Source organism: Barbus barbus (genome assembly GCF_936440315.1).
Source record: "Barbus barbus genome assembly, chromosome: 47".
Taxonomy (NCBI): domain Eukaryota; kingdom Metazoa; phylum Chordata; class Actinopteri; order Cypriniformes; family Cyprinidae; genus Barbus; species Barbus barbus.
This window is the reverse complement of record NC_136725.1, coordinates 13,427,791-13,449,538: the sequence shown is the minus strand read 5'-3', so window position 1 is coordinate 13,449,538 and position 21,748 is coordinate 13,427,791. Positions and strand designations below refer to the sequence as shown.

The 21,748-nt window shown below is 36.7% G+C and overlaps 1 protein-coding gene across 1 annotated transcript; it reads left to right on the top strand.

Annotated features, from left to right (window-relative positions):
- Positions 1–2,404: 2,404 nt before the first annotated feature.
- On the top strand, positions 2,405–21,654 carry LOC306865860 (uncharacterized protein; the record flags this gene model as incomplete). Its single annotated transcript, XM_079410686.1, has 6 exons — positions 2,405–4,873; positions 5,972–6,033; positions 6,141–6,253; positions 7,996–10,423; positions 19,320–20,364; positions 21,643–21,654. The coding sequence occupies 6 exons, from the start codon at positions 2,405–2,407 to the stop codon at positions 21,652–21,654; spliced, it is 6,129 nt and encodes a 2,042-aa protein (XP_079266812.1).
- Between the last annotated feature and the right edge of the window lie 94 nt (positions 21,655–21,748).

The following is a 21,748-nucleotide window of genomic DNA, read 5'->3' as shown; positions in this document are numbered from 1 at the left end:
TATTCATGCAGAAGTATGATTAATCTTTTCTTTATTGCATCTGTGTACCCATTTATAGCCACTTTTGCACTTCAAATATGGTAATATGCTAACTACTAAAACCTAAGCCTAACTAAAACCTAAGCTTAACTAAAACTAGTCTTTTACTGCAAAGCTTTAAGCCCTGGTGTTTCCTTCTGGAAAGGAAAATCAAGTATTATTGTATTATATTTGGTGCGATGTGAATGATCATTGACATTATTGTCATACGCTGCCGATTAAAAGATGATATATTTTTAAATTTAATTTAATTTAATTGTATTAATAATTTTTTATGTTTTAGAAGAAGTCCCTTATGCTCACCAAGGCTGCATTTATTTGATCAAAAATACAGTTAAACGGTTACATTTGTGGAATATTATAACAATTTAAAGAACTGCTTTAAGAAATGGTTTACAATGTATTTTTCTTTGAATAGGAAGTTCAAAAGACTTTTGACTGGTAGTGTAAGTTATTGACTATTTTAAATGTATAATATCTATAAATATCTATTCTATTGTCAAAACTTTTGACCGGTAGAGCAAGTTATTGAGTGTTTAAATGTATAATATCTATAAATATCTATTTATTTTATTGTCAAACTCAATTCTGAAGCCTCAGACTATTTGGATTATAAACAGTGAGTACTCTAATGCTGTTGTAGGTCAATTCGCATTTATGGAGTTCACCGAAGGCTAATGTAGGCTACAGACTAATTCAAAATCATTAAACCCCTCTGGTAAAATCAGTTCAGAGATAGAAGGAAAATGAGCCTTTAATTAGTGCCAGTCTAATGTCTGGACCACATGACACCCTGAAGTTATTAGGGATGTTACATTTTAAAGATATACATTTCATCCCTATATTCATGTGTATCTCACGGTATAAATTTTAACTATAGCTGTTTGCAGCAAAAAGTCACAATATTCACAATATGTGTTTTATATGGTCACAGAGTCGTATTTATTTATTTATTCAGTGGTAAAAAGTCCTAAACAGGGTGCAGCGATGGGGGGTTGTGGGGAGGGGTATCCGAGACCCCTAATTAAATTTTGATCGCCCTCCTGATAAGTACAGTGGATGTACTGTAGGATATTTATATGTTTTAAATAATGTAGTTGAGCAGAAAACTAAAACTTCCTTTAAAAAGTCACACTCCTCTGGTCCTGAATGACAATAAGTAAGAAGAACGACTGTTTATACCACTCCGCATTTGTGTCCTCTTTTTGGCCATTAATGAGAGTAAATGTGTTTGTTCGGTGGGTCGATATAAGTTGCTTTATTTCCGACTCGGCTCTATGCCATTTAGTATGCACTTAAGGTAATGGAAAGCAGGAGAATATCATGGGAACCCTGTAGTCTGCTGTTCAGCCAATCACGAGCGGCTGGATTATACCTCACAAAACCTTTTAATACCACTGTTCACTAATGATCCGGACCCGCGGCCCTTTAATCCCCACTACATTAATTAAAAAGAGCACGAGCCCTTGGAAGATCATGCCATCTGCTGCAGTTTCATTCCATAGACAATTCAGTCTTTGAATTTTGAAGACTGTTTGGTGATTATTTAAAACAGAATTTCTTTACTTGTCAAGGAAAGCAGGGGCAATGAGAAAGGAGTAAGATTGCAGGAATTACATGGGGGAAGAAGCTAGATTTCTTTTCAAATATGTTGAAAAGTCTTTGTCTCAGCTTCATTGCCTGCTCTTTTAACCCACCACAATATAGCCATAATATTAAATATTAGTCTAAATACTAAAGGGAAAACGAAAATGTCATCCTTTATTCACTCTCGTTCCAAGCCTGTGTAACTCACACATGCTTGGAACAACTTGAGGGTAAAAAATAATTTCTTTTGTTGAGCACAAAAGGAGATATTTTGAAGAATGTTGGTAATCAAACAGTCGACGGTAGCCATTGGCTTCCATAGTATGGAAAATGGGAATTATAAGTAATTCCTTTTGTATTTGATATAAAGAATTACTATATATAACAATAAATAATTTTGAAACAAAATGTTATGTATTGAAAAGGAAGGCACGATAAAGTATATAACAAATTAGTGTTTAGCGTTAAGTCGACGATTACTGTCATGAGGCACCTATCCTCTCCAACACACTGGTCCCATTCTACCTCCACCCCTTCTGGCTCTCTCATCCAAACACACTCGCACTCTCTCACTCTTGCGCAAGAGCCAATGGCCAAAGGCGCGCGCTGTAGTGCTGAGGTACGAGGTTCACTTCAATATCATTAGCGTGCTCATTCTCTCTCGAAATGTTGCTGTGCGTTTGGGTGGGTTTTTGTCCACCATGTTAAAGCTTTAACTATGAATGTTTTGTTTGGTCGTTCATTTGAAGTCACACATTAAGAAGGAGCCAATATTTCAATGGAGCTGTGGATACGGACATGGCAGGTATCCTGCCTGGCGCTCATGGTGTTGGATGTAGTTCTAGCACAGATTCGTTACACGATCCCAGAAGAACTGGAGCACGGGGCTTTTGTTGGAAATATAGCGGAGGATCTGGGACTAGACACCAGCAAACTCTCAATCCGACGATTTAGAATAGTCTCAGGGGCGAAACGGCAATATTTGGAGGTGAATTTAGAAAACGGGGTTTTATTTGTCAATGAAAGAATTGATCGAGAAGAGTTGTGCGAACAAAATCCATATTGTTCATTCCATCTCCAGGTTGTGATCGAAAACCCATTAGAATTGTATAGAGTGGAAGTTGAAATACTAGATGTCAACGACAACGCTCCGGTTTTTCCATGGAGTGAATTTAACCTGGATATCTCCGAATCGGCCGCACCTGGATCGCGCTTCCCACTGGAAAGCGCGCAGGACCTGGATGTCGGTGACAACTCTATGCGCTCATATCTGCTGAGCGTAAACGAACACTTTGTCCTGGATGTCCAGACGCGTAGCGACGGCAGTAAATTCGCAGAACTGATCCTCGAAAGTCCGCTGGACAGGGAGCAGCAGAAGACTCACCTGATGGTTCTTACAGCTGTGGACGGAGGCTCACCAGAACGATCTGGCACAGCGCAGATAAACATAACGGTGCTGGATGCCAACGACAACGCGCCCGTGTTCGATCAGAACTTTTATAAAGTGAGGCTGGCTGAAAACGCGCCGAGAGGCACAGTCGTGATAAAACTAAACGCCACTGATCTAGATGAAGGACCCAATGGAGAAATCACTTACTCTTTTAGCGGCCACGCTCCAATGAGAGTGCGCGAACTGTTCAGCGTGGATTCCCGCACTGGAGAAATCAAAGTAAAAGGATTTATAGATTATGAAAAGGCACGGATGCACGAAATTTATGTACAGGCCAAAGACAAGGGACCGTCAGCGGTGGCGGTGCACTGCAAAGTTATGGTTAACATCATAGACGTCAACGACAATCTTCCAGAAGTGATTCTTACATCAGTATCCACGCCGGTTCAAGAAGACGCGCCACCTGGCACAGTGATAGCAGTCATTAGCGTAATGGATAAAGATTCTGGAGAAAATGGAATTGTTGATTGTGAAATCCCTCATCATATTCCCTTTCAGCTACATTCCTCTTTTAAAAACTATTACACGTTAGTTACCTGTGATTTTCTAGACAGAGAAACCATTTCAGAGTATAACATCACTCTCACGGTGCGTGATATGGGCTCACCGCCGCTTTTTACTAGGAAAACCATTTTAGTCCAAGTGTCTGACATCAACGATAACGCGCCGCGTTTCAAACAGCCCTCATACACGGTCTACCTGACCGAAAACAACGCGCCAGGAGCCTCGATTTACACCATCACCGCTCAAGACGCAGACGCGGATCAGAATTCCTATTTATCCTACTCTATTCTAGAAAACGACATCCATGGAATGCCGGTGTCCACCTACGTGTCCATCAACTCAGATAACGGAAACATTTACGCACTGCGCTCTTTTGACCACGAGCAGCTCAGAAACTTTCAGATCGTGGTACAAGCCGAAGATGCTGGTTTCCCGCCTCTCCGCGCGAACGTAACCGTCAACGTGTTTGTTTTGGACCAGAACGACAACCCTCCTGTCGTTGTATCCCCGCTGCCCGAGAATGACACCGCAGCGGTTGTAGTTGTCCCCAGATATGCTGATGCCGGGTACCTAGTGGCTAAAATCACCGCCATGGACGCGGACGCCGGGCAAAACTCGCGTCTCTTTTATGAAGTCCTCCAAGCTACGGATCTCAGTTTGTTCAGTGTTGCTCTGTACACCGGGGAGATAAGGGCAATTCGCCGGCTGATGGACAACGACGCCAGGAGGCAGAGGCTGGTGGTTTTGGTCAAGGATAACGGTCAGCCGCCGCTCTCGGCCACGGCCTCCATCATGTTGTCAGTTGTTGATAGCGTGCCAGAATCCTTGCCTGATTTTGGTGACCTCGCCCTCAGCCCCCAGTACAGGTCAAACCTCACGCTGTATTTAATCATATCTCTGGGTGCCGTTTCATTTACGTTTCTCGTGGCTATTATTGTCCTGGCTACAATTAAGGGAGTGAAGGACAGGAACTCGTGCTGTGGATTTCATTCTAAGGACCCCGCCACTGACGTCGTTAAAAAGTCTAACTTGAACATTCACATATCACCAGGATCAAAGGGACCCACGCAATGCGTGGAAGTAAACGGGAACAAACCAATAGGTCAAAACTACTGCTATAAAATGTGTCTGACTCCAGAGTCATCTAGAAGTGACTTCATGTTCCTCAAGCCTTGTAGCCCCACAGGAACATCTTCCCGAAACAATATAAAGGATATGGAAAACAAAACTTTGACCTGGAGCCCAGCCAGCCACAGTCTTGGCACCAGGAATGGAGTTACCTCTCCAAATGAAGTAAGCGATCAACAGTAATGATCTCAAGTTTGTCCACTAGATGGAGACTTCAGATACTTGTTGTGATTTAATCACCCCAGGGTAATAAAATGCAAATAATTGCATGTAAATGGTAATGTAATTGAAAACATAAATTATATTTGGAAATGCCAGTGTACGAACTACACAAGTAAAACAATAACAGCAACAATAATATGTATACAGAATGTATAGTATATAATAAAATTCAACATTAGATTATAGTAATGCTGATTTAAATACATTAATCAATAATTTGTGATGTAATTACAATAATAATAATAATAATAATAATTCATTACATTTATATAGCGCTTTTCTGCTTTTCTAAGCACTCAAAGCGCTCTACATTGTGAGGGGTATGTCTCCTCGTCCACCAATAATGATTGTACCTTACCATTATATAAAATCTCTTAATATATATGATATTAAATTTAATATAATAATGTCCAAATGGGCAATACTAAATTAATAATAATATAATTTCTGTAATTAATAATAGTAGTAGTATTTTGATAGTATTATTCGGAACAGCAGTGAGATTAAATACTGAGCAAACAGAATTGTTTGTTTCATTGTGCTATTATAGCTAATATAATATAATATAATGATCCATAATAATAAATTAATAATAATAATACATAAATATAATGCAATTAATAATAATAATAATTATTATTATTATTATTTAATAATAATATTTTTTATTCATTTGTTTGTTAAACAGCAGTGAGGTTAACTAACTATTGAGCAAAAATGATGTTTGTTTAATTGTTTTCTACATTTGAGCTATACTTTTGTGTGTGTGTGTGTGTGTGTGTGTGTGAACTAGACCTTGAAATTCTTAATGCATAGTTCGTAAATAAATTATAAATAAAATGCATTTTTTGTCATTCCTCCAAATTGTAGGTGTACTGCAACAAGGTGATGATTTAGTAAAGTCACTTAGTGCTTTAGGGACTGTTTTTGATGTATTCTGAGGTCTTTTCTTGGCATTATGTTTATAGTACATTCTTTAACCTCTGAAGTGTAAGTGGAGTTAATATTTTAACTCTTTTTTTTGTTTTGTTTCCTTTGCAGCTCAAACAGGGCAACAAAGACCAAACCCTGACCAAGAACCAGCTCAATTATGCATATAAAAGGTGATTAAAGTTAAAGCTGATTCTATCCCTCTCTCAGTCCTCCCTCCCCCCTCACTCTATCTCACATGCACAAAGCATCTGACGTGTCCATGTTTTTGTTTTTCTAGCCATACTGCAATAGACACAGACAGGACACTGCAGCACAGACTGATTCAGGACTCAGACTATTATGCTTACACATCTGTCCCGCAGTACTGGACCTGGGGAAATCACATGCATGGTAAAATCATTATATTTATCATGCCTAAGAAGACGAAGCTTCATATATATATACAGTAGGCTCCTTATGGTTTAACGGAACTGTTTAACCAACCATTTTTTCTTTGTCATTTAAAACAGACTATAAGACCTCATCTAAGGGTGGAGGTTTTCCAAATCGTTCATGGACACGTTACAATCAACAGGATTCAATTCAACCCCCACCAGACTATCAACATAATGTTTACATTCCCGGAACACCATCGACACTCTGTACGCTCAAGCTGGCAAACAATGGGGACATTGAAGTCTGCAACTCATTCTCAACTTTTGGCAAAAAGAAAAAGCCAAACAATAACAGTCAAGAGGATGCAGTAATAACCAATGATTTTTTCAAATGATTTTTCCAGTTTCACCTGTGGGTCACTTCCTGTATATAGCTGTGTATATTTTAGTTGGATTATATGTACTATATAATTTGGCAACAACAGGATTTAAAAGTGCTCTGATAATCATTTAATTTTTGCATTTGTTTTCAGTTATCTGCAGTGTTTATGAAAGCATTAAGATGGTTGCTTCAATTGCAATGATCCATATTGATAAGAATAAAAGGTTATATTTTCCTATTTTATATCCCTCTTGTTACCAAAATGTACAGCATAAAGAATAGTATTAGAATTTATTTAATGTAACTCTTTTGTCTGTCTTCTTGTTTAAAAAAGGTAGGTTTTCCACTGCAGTGATTCTTGCTGTGCCAAAATGACAAGACACATTAAGAGCATGACGATATAAAACCATGCATCTCTTGTCTCTTCACACTTTCTGCTACATATACCAATGACAGAAAAAAGGACAGTTAGAATAAAATGAAACAATTTGGAGAGCAAAAATATGCCTTTAAATGTACATTTAATCATTTAGCAGATGCTTGTGTCAAAAGCAATTTACAAGTGAGGACAATAGAAGCAATCAAACCAACAAAAGGGCAACAATATGTGAGTGCTGTGACAAGTTCCACATAGGAAGCTTTTTTTATAATAATAAATAGAAAGTGTAAACAGTACATAGACTAGAAATAGAATAGAATAGAGAGAGCGAGAGTGAGAGAGTTGGTGTTAGATGATTAAGGGTTATTTTAATAAAAAGAAAACAAGTAGATAGAATAGAAATACATGTGCAATATTTAATCAACGTGTCTTAAGGCTATTCACTCAGTTTATGTTTTAATTATATATATATATATATTTGGCACAATATGGATCTGTCCGTGGTGCTGAACTTCCTTCTTTTCATTTGTCGAGAAAAATGAACTAAAAGTACTTTAAATGTCAATACATTTATTACTTTGTTAATAAATGTTACTTTCAATATTTGCAGCCAAACTACACATTATATATAGACTCTCATTAAGGACATCAATAAAGAGTTTCGGTATTTCGCAACAAAGTCAAAAGTAATTTCAAATAGAGCATAAATACTATTCTTTCACAAATAACCTTTTTTTTGTCCTAAAAATATATTTTGATGCAAACTTTTATCTTCACACGATGTCGCTGCACTACTGATATTCACTTTAAGGGGAGGATGCGAGAACAGCCATGCTTGGCTTTCTGTTGGACAGAGAGCAGCACTGAAGCTCAGCTGAATCTGATCAGCGGGTGGGATCCACGGCACGGCGCTATGGCGATGCTCTGGATGTTTTCGAGAATCCAAACGTCCGCTAACCTCGATTCGTTTTGGAACACATTATATTTCTTGTGAAAGACAGTGAAAGCATTGACATGAGCTCTGCAATGGATCCGTGGAGGAGAAGGCAGCTCGGCTTTGTCGTCCTTTCTGCGATGTGGAGTCTCGCTTCGGCTGTAACAAGATACTCCATCCCTGAAGAAATTCCAGTGGGCACGGTGATCGCAAATATCGCCACGGATTTAGGCCTTGACGCGCTGTTGGAACGAAAGGTAAAACTGGATTATATCCATAGCAAGAAATACCTAGAAATAAACGAAAACACTGGCGAACTGTTTATCGCTGAGAAAATTGACAGGGAGTATTTATGCCCGGCCAAAACATCATCGTTTTGCTTCCTCAAGATGGACTTGATAATCGAGAGTCCAATACGCATATTTAATATCGAATTAGAAATTATGGACATCAATGACAACGCGCCTCAGTTCAGACGGGAGAGAATACCGCTCGATATTTCAGAATCAGCAACACCTGGAGAGAGATTTTCTTTAACAAACGCGGTGGATGCAGATGTTGGAGAGAACTCAATCGAGACCTACTATCTGAGTGACAGCGACACGTTTACGATTGAAATCCAGTCTGGAAGTGACGGGACTAAATACGTCGACCTGGTGCTAAAAGCGAGTTTAGACAGAGAAAAACAAGCCGTTCATACACTAACCCTCACCGCCGTGGACGGGGGCGTACCTGCGCGCTCAGGTACAGCCAGCCTTATCGTTCAAGTGCTGGATACCAATGATAACGCCCCTCAGTTTGATCGACAAGTCTACTCGGTTGACCTCATTGAAAATGCACCAATCGGGACACTGATTATGCAGCTGGATGCAACCGATTTGGATGAGGGTGTCAACGCGGAGGTCATATACTCCTTCACTTTATACACATCTGAGAAAACACAAGAAAAGTTCTCTTTGGATCCCGGCAGTGGAGAAATAAGGGTAAAAGACATGATTGACTTTGAAGAAGTGAAGAGCTTTGAGATGTACGTTGAAGCCAAGGACAAGGCCGTGAATCCGCTTTCGTGTCAGTGTAAAATTTTGGTGTTCATCACTGATCTAAACGATAACCATCCTGAGATTACAATAAAATCTTTTCAGAGTTCGATTAAAGAAAATGACCCTGTAGGAACAGTGATTGCCATCATCAGTGTGAGTGACAGGGACTCTGGAGATAATGGTAAGGTTCTTCTTTCCATCCACAATGCGGAGATTTTACCATTTGCTCTTAATAAGTCATCTGAAGACTTTTTTGAGTTATTAGTCACCGAAACGCTTGACCGCGAGCTCAAAAACAGTTATGATATCACACTTTATGTGACCGACAGAGGAACCCCTCCTTTGACTGATAACGAAACAATCAGTCTTACAATTCAAGACATCAACGATAACGCCCCAACGCTCCCTCAATCCTTCTATACCATTCATCTAATGGAAAACAATGAGCCTGGGGCTTTGCTCGCCTCCTTAACGGCCCATGACCCAGACTTGCACGAAAATCAGTATATTGTTTACTTCATCATAGAAAAGGAGATCGCCAACACCTCCATGTCCATGCTTTTTTCCATCAATCCCGAGAACGGCAACCTCTATGCATTACGCACGTTTGACTATGAAAGAGAGAAGGAGTTTCTGTTCCACATCGAAGCTCGAGATTCAGGACTTCCTCCTCTTAGCAGTAACATGACCGTACACATCATCATCCTGGACCAAAACGACAACACGCCGCTCATAGTTTCTCCATGGCGTCCGCAAGGTGCTGTTATAGAAGAAGTAATCCCGAGGTCGAGCGATAAAGGATCCCTGGTCACCAAGGTCATTGCGTTAGACGCTGACTCTATGCAGAACTCTCGAATAACGTATCAGTTCCTCCAGATCACCGACACCACACTATTCAGCCTCGACCAGTACAACGGCGAGATACGAACCATTCGCATGTTCAGTTACAGAGACCCCAAACATCAGCGCCTGGTCATCATAGCTAGAGACAGCGGAGATCCTCCTCGCTCCGCCACGGTGGCCATCAAGATCTCCACAGTGGAGCAAGTGGTCACGCAGATTACCGAAACCACGGAGGTGCCTATCGAATACGACCTGTTCACTGATCTCAACCTGTATTTGCTGATCGGTTTGGGGTCGGTGTTGTTTCTTCTGCTCATAACCATCCTGGTGATCATCGTGCTGAAATGTCAAGAACCCAAACCCTCACAAGCAGCTCCTCAGGGTAGGAAGAGCATCATCAGCCAGAGGAACTCTTCCACCATTGCTGACTCTACTCTCATCTCTAGTGATGCCTACTGGTACAGTCTGTTTCTGGCAGAGACTAGAAAAGGGAAGGTGGTGGTGCAGCAGCCCCTTCCAAATGGAGCAGGGTTCATTGTGTCGAGCATCCCGGGTAGTGCTGCACTCACTGAGACCAGTGCTTCAAGGTCTTCCACTTTACAGGTAATGTAGATTCACTTAGACTTGTATGTACTCATATGCATATACAGTGACCCCAAAAAGTACTCAAAAATTGATTGCTTGTAATTGCATTACATAACCAAACATAAATAAACATAGTTTAAGAACAATTTTTAAGCAAAACATTTTACAAATATAGGTTTATTTGGTTTTAAATGATAAAACTATGCATACACAGTTCAAATTAGGTATCTGGACTGATTCTCAAACTTTAGTGATAATTTAATAGTTAATGTAATGAATGAATGTAAACCTGTCTTTAGACATCCACAAAAAAATGGCCTGTTGATTAAAAGAAACTAAAAGTATAAAAAATGTCTACTGTAAATAATAACGAGTAACAAAACATCTATTTTTTTCATATTTATAATATAAAAAGTTGGACCGCTAGTGTTAATGCGCCAGTATGTGTCAATATTTGAGTGGGAGAACGAGTATGACACGTATTGGTGTGTGAAGTAAAGGAAGAGTGAGACAGAGGCGCTGACAGTGAGAATTTTGCACCTTTTTTCAGCGTTGATGTGGTATGAGTGATAGGATGATTCTCTTTCTCTGATATGAAATAATCAAAGTAAAATAACAGTAATATAAACGTTTTTGTATTTCACATATTTTTAAATGCATTTTCAATTTTACAAAATATAAATATTGCTGACATAATTTTTAAATATATTTTTACATAATTGTTTTGTTATATATTTTGGTCTTTATATAAATATATTTTCAATCTAAATAAATTTACGTTTGTCCAAAATATATTTGCAGTTACCTAAAATGTATTTTTTATGATTGGAAATATATTTTCTTGCACACTAATGTGTGCAAATATATTTTGCCACTGAAGGTTTAAAGCAAACAGTAGTGTTAGATTGGTTAGATCAGAGATAGATAGATAGATAGATAGATAGATAGATAGATAGATAGATAGATAGATAGATAGATAGATAGATAGATAGATAGATAGATAGTGCATAAACTGATAGAATGCAAAATGTCAACATTTCTGTGCTTGTTTGATTGATGTTTCCATCTATCGACAGGAGTCAAGCAGTGATTTACCATGATCTGGACATACTGACTGATGGATTACAACCTTCCACACCAGGCTCACTGTCCGTGAGAGACAGATTGATCTTCTGTTTTACTGTTTTTCAGGGTTTCATTCGATTCAATACTGAAGAATCAAAAGTTTTCAAACACCTCTGTGTGTAGCTTCAAGAGAGCATTTTAATATTGTTTCATATTTTGTATTCATTTATAATATTAATCATTTAATTTATATTACTTATTATTTTCCATGCTCTTGTGATGCTTGTGTCAGACTAGGCATAAAGAAACACAACTCAGATTATTCAGTTACTTCTATTGAGTTGTTTTTACCATCACTTCTTCTCCAGCTTCCTGTTCTTCCTGTTGCCTTTTTGGCTAATAGAATAATTAACTTTCAATTGACATTCAGTGCGGCTTTGTGGCGATTTAAGGCTGGGTCTAACAACTGTATTTCAGCCTCTTGTAACCACATTGAGCATGACTTTACATGGCTAAGACAAACAAGATGGACTTTTTGTATCCAAAAGACTTCGAAATAGACTCTACTACAGAGCAAAGACAGAAGTGATACTTCACGACTACAAGAAGAACTGGACTTTCACCTGTCTGGTTCTAGTAAGATATGAACAACAAAACAGCTGGTAAAGAGATGAAAAGAGGGTCAAAAGGGTATTAATGATGCTCTATTTTTACATAGTTAAAACACGCTGATGAGAAAGCTGTGATCATATGAGCACAATCTAATGAGCCAGGCATTGTTAATACCTCAAAACACTTGGTTTGCCAACTGTGGTGCACATGATTCATGTTTATTTTTATCCTGCCCACCAAATACCATAAACGGCCTAAAACATTAAAAAGCATTAAAAAGTACATTATTTGAAATCCTAGACAAATGCTACAAAGAGTATTAATCACATGAATGACACTTTACAAAAAGGTTTTAATTTACATACGTTTTTATAAACGAACAATTCTAAAACAACATATACTAATTTTGCAATAATAATTGCAACATATACTAATTCAACATTAAAATCATACGGAGCCCCTAAAGGGACATGGTGGTGGAATAAATGGTGGGAGTAAAAAATATTTTTCGAATTATTTGCGTTCTCTTGCAAAACTTTTGCATTCCATCGCAAAACAAATTGTGTTCTCTCGTAAATCTTTTGCGTTCTCTTGCAAAGATATTTGATTTCCATGTCCAAACTTTTGCAGGAGAACGCAAATATTTTTGTGAGGGAATGCAAAAGTTTTGCGAGAGAATGCAAAGTTTATCGAGGGAATGCAAGCATATTTGAAAAACATTTTTCCTCCCACCCCACATTTTTTCCACCGCCATGTCACTTTAGGGGTTCCATAAAATCAAAAGTTGTATCTGTTGTGACATTTTATATTATATTGTAATATTATATTAATATTACTGTAATATGGTAATATTATAGACATGGTCTACCAAAGATTAGCAATGAACAGTTGTATTTTTATGAACTTATGTTAAAAATTCATAAATACAATAGAAAACGTCTTTGCTCATTGTGAATTAATGTTGGCTATGGCATTAATTAATATGACCTTATTGTAAAGTGTTACCAAAACATCAGTATGGCATAATGAGGCATAAAATAAATTATTTTACCTATTGTACTGTGAAAACAACAAAAAGGTTTAAAACATTTATTAATCTACCTTTTTTCAGATATATGTAGCCAGTGCTAGAACATTAACCTTGCCACATTGACAACAATAATATAAACCTATAGATCTTTTTTGTACAAGAATCAACAATTGTACTATCAAATTGCTATCCAGTGTCATTTTTGGCCTTGTTTACATACGTTTTTGAGGTTTATATTGTTTTGTATTATGAAATTGAGATAAAAATGCTTGTTAATGTATTTAATGCTGCTTCTTATATATGATGACAGTGCAATGTTTTAAGCATTTATTATTTGTGGTGATATATTCAGCAATTTCATTATATCATTTTGTAGATCTACTTATATCATGACAGAAATTAAATCTATATTCCTTTCCTTGTATTAAAACAATGTGTCAGCTATTGAAGTGAGTGGGAAGGTGGAAAGGAATGACAATAGTGCAAGAAAAAGTGGTGTAGGAGGAACAAGGAGAAAGAGAGAGAAAACAGCAATATAGGTCACTTGAAACATGTGATTTGTATTTAGATTGACACATCCAGTTACCAGGACACATACTGCATACTACAAGTTGCATTAGTATCGACAGCCATGCAATGCAGTTTAACTTACTTTCTGAATAATGACAGCTCAAATTGGACTACCTGGCAGCAGATGTGAGAATTTAGAGATAAATGACACAAGTAAAAAATGCTGTGCCTTTAGCTGTTTGCTTTAGGGCAGAGAAAAGTGTGCCTGAATTTTTTTTTTTGATGACAAAAAAAAACAGAATGATGTTAATAATACTTTCAGCATATATGTCACAATTTCATCTCATTTCAGTATTTGTATTTCTGTTGCCTTACTTGCGAAATGTCCTTATGCAAACAGTAAACAATGCCTTTGTATCCTTGCTGGACTTTATGATTTGCCCTTTGCTTGTAAATACTGCAATGTGAATAAAAGCTTTTACAGTATGTTTCTGAGGTGTTTGTATTGTGAGAGCTTCATTGGTGCTGGCCTAAGCAACACTGTCTCCATAGAAACAGTCGCCATGACAACACCTCCATCTCTTCAGATTTTGAGAAGCACACCTTTTTTAACCTCCCCAACACATTGTCCAACTGCCTATTCTATCTCGCTTTACCTCTTGCTTTTAGAAACACACATGCAGATTCACATGCAAATGAGTTTAGGATATTGCATCAAACGTCTAATTAAAGGGATAGTTACATACATTATGTTCTTAAAAAATATATTAAAATGATTCAAATACCCAACAAGCCATCTATTTATAATGTGTTTTTAATTGTGCTTCTACAATTTGTCTGTGTGTGCTTATTACAGTTACAGTTCAAGGATATACACACCTTGTGAACTCTGATAGGGTCTTGAACCAGCAGGAGGGAAATTCTGCTGATACTATATAATGCATGCGTTTGTGTTATACATATTTCTGCCACTAGTAGGGGCTATTTAGCACGGATAGCCTGACAGTGCAGTTTGCACGTTCTATATCACTCTATCTGACCACAGGCACGCTATAGCTGGTCTGTGGCTTTGTAACACCTAAAGTCACTTCCTAAAAGTAACATACATGAATTTCAGTATTCTTTGCTCAGCATTTTTCTTTGTGAATAATATAACACCACATAAAGCTCCACAACATCACAGAAATGCCATTTAGAATGAAACTAAGTTTTACATTTTCTTTTAGAGTGCACTGTCTCTGTCCTAAAGAACAAAACCACATCCAACATTTGTCATCTCATGATTATCATCTCATGATATGTACCAGAGCTGGATGTTGCTTCTTATTGTTGTTGTCATCACAAATAAGCTGTTTTAAATGTAATTAATTTAACACCGTATTTTGTAATTTCCATTATTTTTGTTATATTTAATTAATTATATTCTCAATTAGTACTTGGTCTCTCTTGTTTAGCTCTTTTTTAACTGGCTTATCTCTTTTGTGAGGTCTGTATACTTGTTTTGAAACTCATCTCTGAAGTTCTTGATCACAGTCTGACAGTGGTGAGTCTCTGTACTGAGCTGGACACTTAGCACTATGATGACAGTCAACAGAACACACAGCAGCTGCTCTGCACATTCTGCTCCTCACACTTCCTAAAAATGACAGACATGAAAGAAATGTTTCGAAATCTTTGTTTACAACTCTGAAAATGTATCTCTTTGTGTTAGCATTTCTTAACATAATGAGAAGAGTCTGTACCTGTGTTTTGAAGTATTCGTAGTCTCTTCGTATCCGAGTCCTCCACCCTTGTTCTGCCATCATCATTAATTATAACATCTGCATTGGCATAGATCACCACCTCCTCTTCATCGTCTCTGTCCATCTCTTGTGTTTCAGTGGAGCTCATGTTGCCATAAATACTCTCAGATCTATCTGATGCACACAGATGATAATTGTAGTTTCTCTGTGGGTTTCTTCAGGTGAAATGCACCACTTTGTGCTGTACTACTTTTTCATGCTCTGTAAGATAAAGAAGTTGAGGTCAGAGTGTCAACTAAAAACGCATGCAACAACAAGTCTGCATCACTTTTTTTTCATTGTTGTAGACGATCCAAAAATGTTGTGTTGTGACCAAGTAAAAGGTAATACAACACTTTTCTTGCACCTTGAATAAACAAACTAAAATTATTATTTTTATTTGTAGCCAACATTCTAAAAAGATGGTTCTTTAAAGTTTCTTTACATATTGTGAACATAGTACAACAGTTCTATTAAAAATCGTATTGTCCTGAAGAACTGTTTCTAAAATGTTTATTTATTTATTTATTTTGGGATAAAATATGTCACAGTTTACTTTATTTTGCTATCCTCACTTACATAAATGAACTGTCCTGCACCCACTAGTAAAAACAAAAATCAAAAATGATATCTGGTTTCCTAATAATTTTTGGCTTGACTGTATATATAAAAACAAGATCTTGAACAAAACATTCTGTTTAGCACCTAAACCATGTTAAGCACAAGAAAGATTTAGAGAAGTTTATTAAAAGCATGTTTTTCACAGTACACAAACAATTTATTAAATAGATTACAGACAGAATGAGAAGAAATTAAACTTGTTAATTTAAACTCACTTAATATAGAATATGTGTCATAGTGTAGTGGCCTTTTCTCCATGTGTCACTTGTTTGGGTTTAAGCAGTTTCAATCAGTCAATCAATCAATCAATCAATCAATCAATCAATCAATCAACAAACAAACAAAAATAACTCCTCTGATAAAGAATATCCCAACATAGTTTATATGGTCATAACCTCTAACCTCTCTCACAGAATAATAAAAAAGTCCTCTTCCAGCTAATTATTATTTATACATTTATTATTATTATTACTACTACTACTACTATTATTATTATTATTATGAATCCAATGTAATAACATCAAATAAACAAAAGAAACAAATTTAAAAAAGCTGCTCCGACATATATATATATATATATATATATATATATATATATATATATATATATATATACATATATATATATGTATATATATATATATACATATGTATATATATATATATATATATATATATATATATATATATATATATATATATATCTAGCAAATAAAATAACACATGTCTTTAATAAGCTACATAATTTTTTTAACACTAAAAAAATCAATGATGCCAGTAATACAATGTTTTGCACAACTACTGAATAAAAAAAAAATATGAAAATACACGAATTACGATGCTCTCAACTTCAAGGATATGATTTAGCATTCTTTTAATTTGCCATTACATAGGCAAACGAGAAATTCTGCAGCCCTGTTAAACGTGTACTGTCATTATTTCCTTGGCAGTGTCATTCGTCTCACTGGCACTAGTAGGGGCTATTTAGCAAATTGATAGGGATTAAAGTGAGTTAAATTTAAAGCGAGTTGACCCAAAGCTGCGAATTCTGTCATCATTTACTCACTCTTGTTCGTTCCTACCTGTATGACATTGTTTCTTCCGTGGTACAGAAAAGGACATTTTAGAGAATTCTTTTATTATTTATTTATTTTTTAAGCAAGTGGCAATGTTGTTTTCTTTATTTATTTTTCTTTATTTTATTTATTTTTCATTATAGTGATGATACTCAATACAATACACTCGATAGTGTTTTTCGCTTCTGGACAAACTATAGGCCTTTTAGTAACGAAATACAGTCTAGTTTAAACCTTTAAATTTCAAATTATATTAAAATTGTACTAATGTCGAAATAGCCTAATAAATCAGTCACCCACTTTAAAACGTTTTAGGGTTGTAATCGAGAAAGACAAAATACAATTATAATGTAGTATAAGAACAGTCAAAGGCTTATAAAAGATTAAGTATTTGGACAAAAATACATATGTTTCCTTAAATACATTTTAGAATACATACTATTTATATATTTTGAACATTTTTTAAATGCTTTTTTTTTTGACTGATTATAAAATATACAAAAAGGGCCCAAGTATATGTCAGGGAAAATAAAATGATTTAGATGTATTCAAAATATATTTATATAAATAGCCTATATATATATATATATATATATATATATATATATATATATATTGTCGAAATTGTTTTGCTATGCAAGTATTCTGGGACAGAATGCAAACTCTTGTTTCCCTATACAGTATGACCATATGGTGGCACTATCCACTAACAAATCAAAGAAAGTCGTGTTTCCGTGGAGCTCCACCTTACACACAAGCACTGAAGAGCTGCATGTTGGGAATAAATGTTGTCTGCTGAAGAAGGAGATTTAAGACGGCAAGATTATTTTTTTCTCTTTGGATAAACCTTCACCAAATCACTGTTTGTGAACAACTACTTAATCACTGAAACGATGGCATCGTTCAAACAAGCTACGTTTGTATGGATTCTCCTTATATTCTTGCTCTCCTATCTAGCAGGGAATGTGATGTCGCGGCAGATTGTTTATACAGTGTCCGAGGAGGTGAGTCCGGGAACATTTGTTGGAAATCTAGCCAAGGATTTAAATATAAAAGTGGATGATTTAGAATCGCGCGGACTGAGGATTGTTTCAGTTTCATCTAAGAATAATTTTGCCGTGAATTTAAAAACTGGCGTTCTCTCTGTGAAAGAGACAATGGACAGAGAACAACTGTGCCCCAATGCTCACACTTGCACAGTCAGCCTGGAGGCCATTGTTAATAATCCTTTAAATGTTTACAGTATAGAAGTAAAAATATCGGATATCAACGACAACTCCCCTCATTTTGCCGAAAAAGCTCAATACATCCAAATTTCTGAGCTAACATTACTGGGAACCAAATTTCCATTGCTTAGCGCAGAAGATCCAGATGTGGGAAGCAACTCAGTTACCACATATAAAGTGTCAAACAATCCGTGTTTTAGCCTAGAAGTGAATGCAGATGCAGAAAGTGGTCCTTCCCCAGAGCTGGTGCTACAAAAAGCGTTGGATAGAGAGAGACAGTCTACGATCCAACTGGTTTTAACTGCTGTTGATGGAGGAAAACCTTCGAGATCTGGCACTACAAGTGTTATTGTTACTGTTTTAGATATAAATGACAACGCACCGGTATTTTCCAAGACTGTGTACAAAGCTCAAATCTTAGAAAACGCGCCTGTTGGCACTGCAGTACTAAAGCTTAATGCCACTGATCCTGATGAGGGTCTCAACGGTGAAGTCGTGTATAAATTTAAGCAAGGTCAAAAAGGAATAGCAGATAAGTTCGCGGTCAACAACACCACGGGGGAAATAACAATTATTGGCTCTTTGGATTATGAGGACATCAATGCGTACGAGATCCGCGTGGAGGCCTGGGACCGAGGCCAGAGTCCGCTTGCGTCTCATTGCAAAGTCCTTGTGGAGATACTTGACATTAACGATAACGCACCTGACATTACACTCTCGTCGCTGCTGGATAATATAAGTGAAGATGCAAAACAAGGCACTGTAATAGCCTTTATCACGGTCCAAGATAAAGATGGGGGTAAAAATGGAAAAGTGCATTGTTCTATTCCCCAAAACTCTCCTTTTGTATTACAGAGCACACAGGGGAAATACTACTCGCTTGTTTTAAGCGGGACTCTTGACAGAGAAGAAACTGCACAGTATAATATTTCAGTCACGGCTACAGATGATGGAACCCCACCTCTATCAAAAACCACAATTATAGCAATTCATATTTCTGATGTGAATGACAATGCGCCTCGATTTCTAGATTCTGCTATTAATATTTATGTGAAAGAAAATAGTCCAGCTGGCGGTCAGATAGCGACTGTTTCAGCCCAAGATTATGACTATGGAGAGAACGCTCAGGTAACTTATTCATTACTCGATAGTCCCAGTGTCCAGTTATCGACAGCAATCAGCATAAACTCTGTGACTGGTGAGATATACAGCATGCAGACATTCAACTATGAGCAGGTAAAAACCTTACACTTTCAAGTTATGGCGACAGACTCTGGTGTTCCTCCTCTGAGCAGTAATGCGACTGTAAATGTGTTTATTCTGGATGAGAATGACAACAGTCCGGTTATTTTACCGCCTTATTCTGAACCTGGATCAGTTAATAGTGAGAACATTCCCTACTCTGCTGAAGCGGGATACTTTGTAGCCAAGATCAGAGCTGTTGATGCTGACTCTGGATATAACGCACTTCTGTCTTTTCATCTAACTGAACCCAAAGGAACGAATCTCTTCCGCATTGGAAGCAGCTCTGGAGAAATAAGGACTAAGAGACGAATGAGTGACAATGACTTAAAAACTCACCCACTTCTTATCACAGTGTCTGATAATGGAGAGCCATCACTCTCAGCGACTATGTCCATGGATGTTGTGGTTGTTGAGAGTCTGGATGACATAAAGACATCATTCAGAGAAGTTCCTGTTAAAGAGGAGAGTTTTTCAGATCTGAATCTGTATCTACTCATCGCTATTGTCGCAGTATCAGTCATCTTTCTACTGAGTCTGGTGGGTTTGATAGCAGTTAAATGCTACAGGACAGACGGCAGTTTCAGCAGGTACAGCGCTCCAGTGATCAGCACACATCCAGACGGAAGCTGGTCCTTCTCTAAATCCACACAACAGTACGACGTGTGTTTTAGTTCAGACACGATAAAGAGTGATGTAGTCGTTTTCCCCTCGCCATTTCCTCCAGCAGACGCGGAGTTGATCAGCATTAATAGTGGAGATACTTTTACGCACACACAGACTCTTCTTACCTCAGAGAAGGTAAGACACTGCTGATTCCTCTTTATGTAATATTATTTATCTGAAACAAATTTTCAAGCTTTACGAAATTGTTTAGCTGCCATTACATTTAATTTTCATTATTTGGTCATAACTCTATGTCTTTCATGTTATTACAAATGGTAGTAGAAGAAAAAAAAATTTAAGCGCACCTATATTCCCTTCATTAGGGGAAAATAAAGAAATAAATAGACAGATATAGCTATGTCTCATTATTTATTTGTGGTAAAAAATCCCATTGTGGTGTTTCTTATTAAGTTATTTTTACATTCGAAACCAATCCGGATGCATTTTGCTGAAATGGAATATCATGATGTGCTGACAAGTTGCCACCAATGATGGAGGCTTGTTTCATTATTTTTTACGCTTTCCACTAATAGTGTACACAAACAGCTGTTTTGTAGTCTTTTAATTTTCAATTTAGTTTGCAACTCACATTTCATATAATTTGTGAATGTAAATGGAATGATATTTATTTCACTCATTGATGTAAAAGATAATAATATTACATAATATTATAAAAAAATAACAGTTTTATATCAAAATAACATGTTACAGTTTTATTTTATTTTATTTTATTTTATTTATTTCAATGTAAAATTGATCCGGTTGCAGGATTGAGTGCAAAATGTGCAAGAGAGCTTTGCGTTATTACTTTGCGGGGTTTTTTTTTGCAATTAAAAATAGTAGTTTTCATAAAAAACGTGTTCAGATACTTATTCTTTCGTATTTTCGTTCTTAAAAGATTTCTAAAGCAGATTTCCAGTTTGAATTTCAGAACTTCTCACTGGACAGCGACAGTTGTTTTCATTGTGTATATCTTCTCTTATGCAACTGGAATTTGTATCATTACAGTTTGTTTTGTTAAGGATTTAAAGATAAACACACTGAGCTAAGGTTTACTGCTTTACGGATTTGCAGATTTATTTATTTATTGGTTTATATTATCGCTTGTAAAATGTTTACTTGATTATGTTGTAGGCAATGTCGAAATTTATAGTATACAGTTAACTTGATATTTAAGATAATCTAATCACACAAGCCCTTCATTGTCTCTATATTCTATTATGTCGTGGAAGTGCGTTTAAAAAAACTACACTTTACAAGGTTTCTATGTGCCTTTTAAATTGTAAGCTGTTCCTGGAGCAACGTTAACAGTACACTGCTATTCTATCAGAAACCACCTGGAGCCGCTGTTAACCGTGAAAATTTTGCAAGTCCAAAATTATTGGTTTATGTGTATGTCTCCTCCTTCCAAAGCACCATTATTAACCTTCTCAAATCAGCGTGTCTTCTCCGGTTGTGCAGTGAACCACGTTCGAGCTGGTTTTGTTTGTTTTGGTCCAGTGTTTATTTGTTTCGTTTA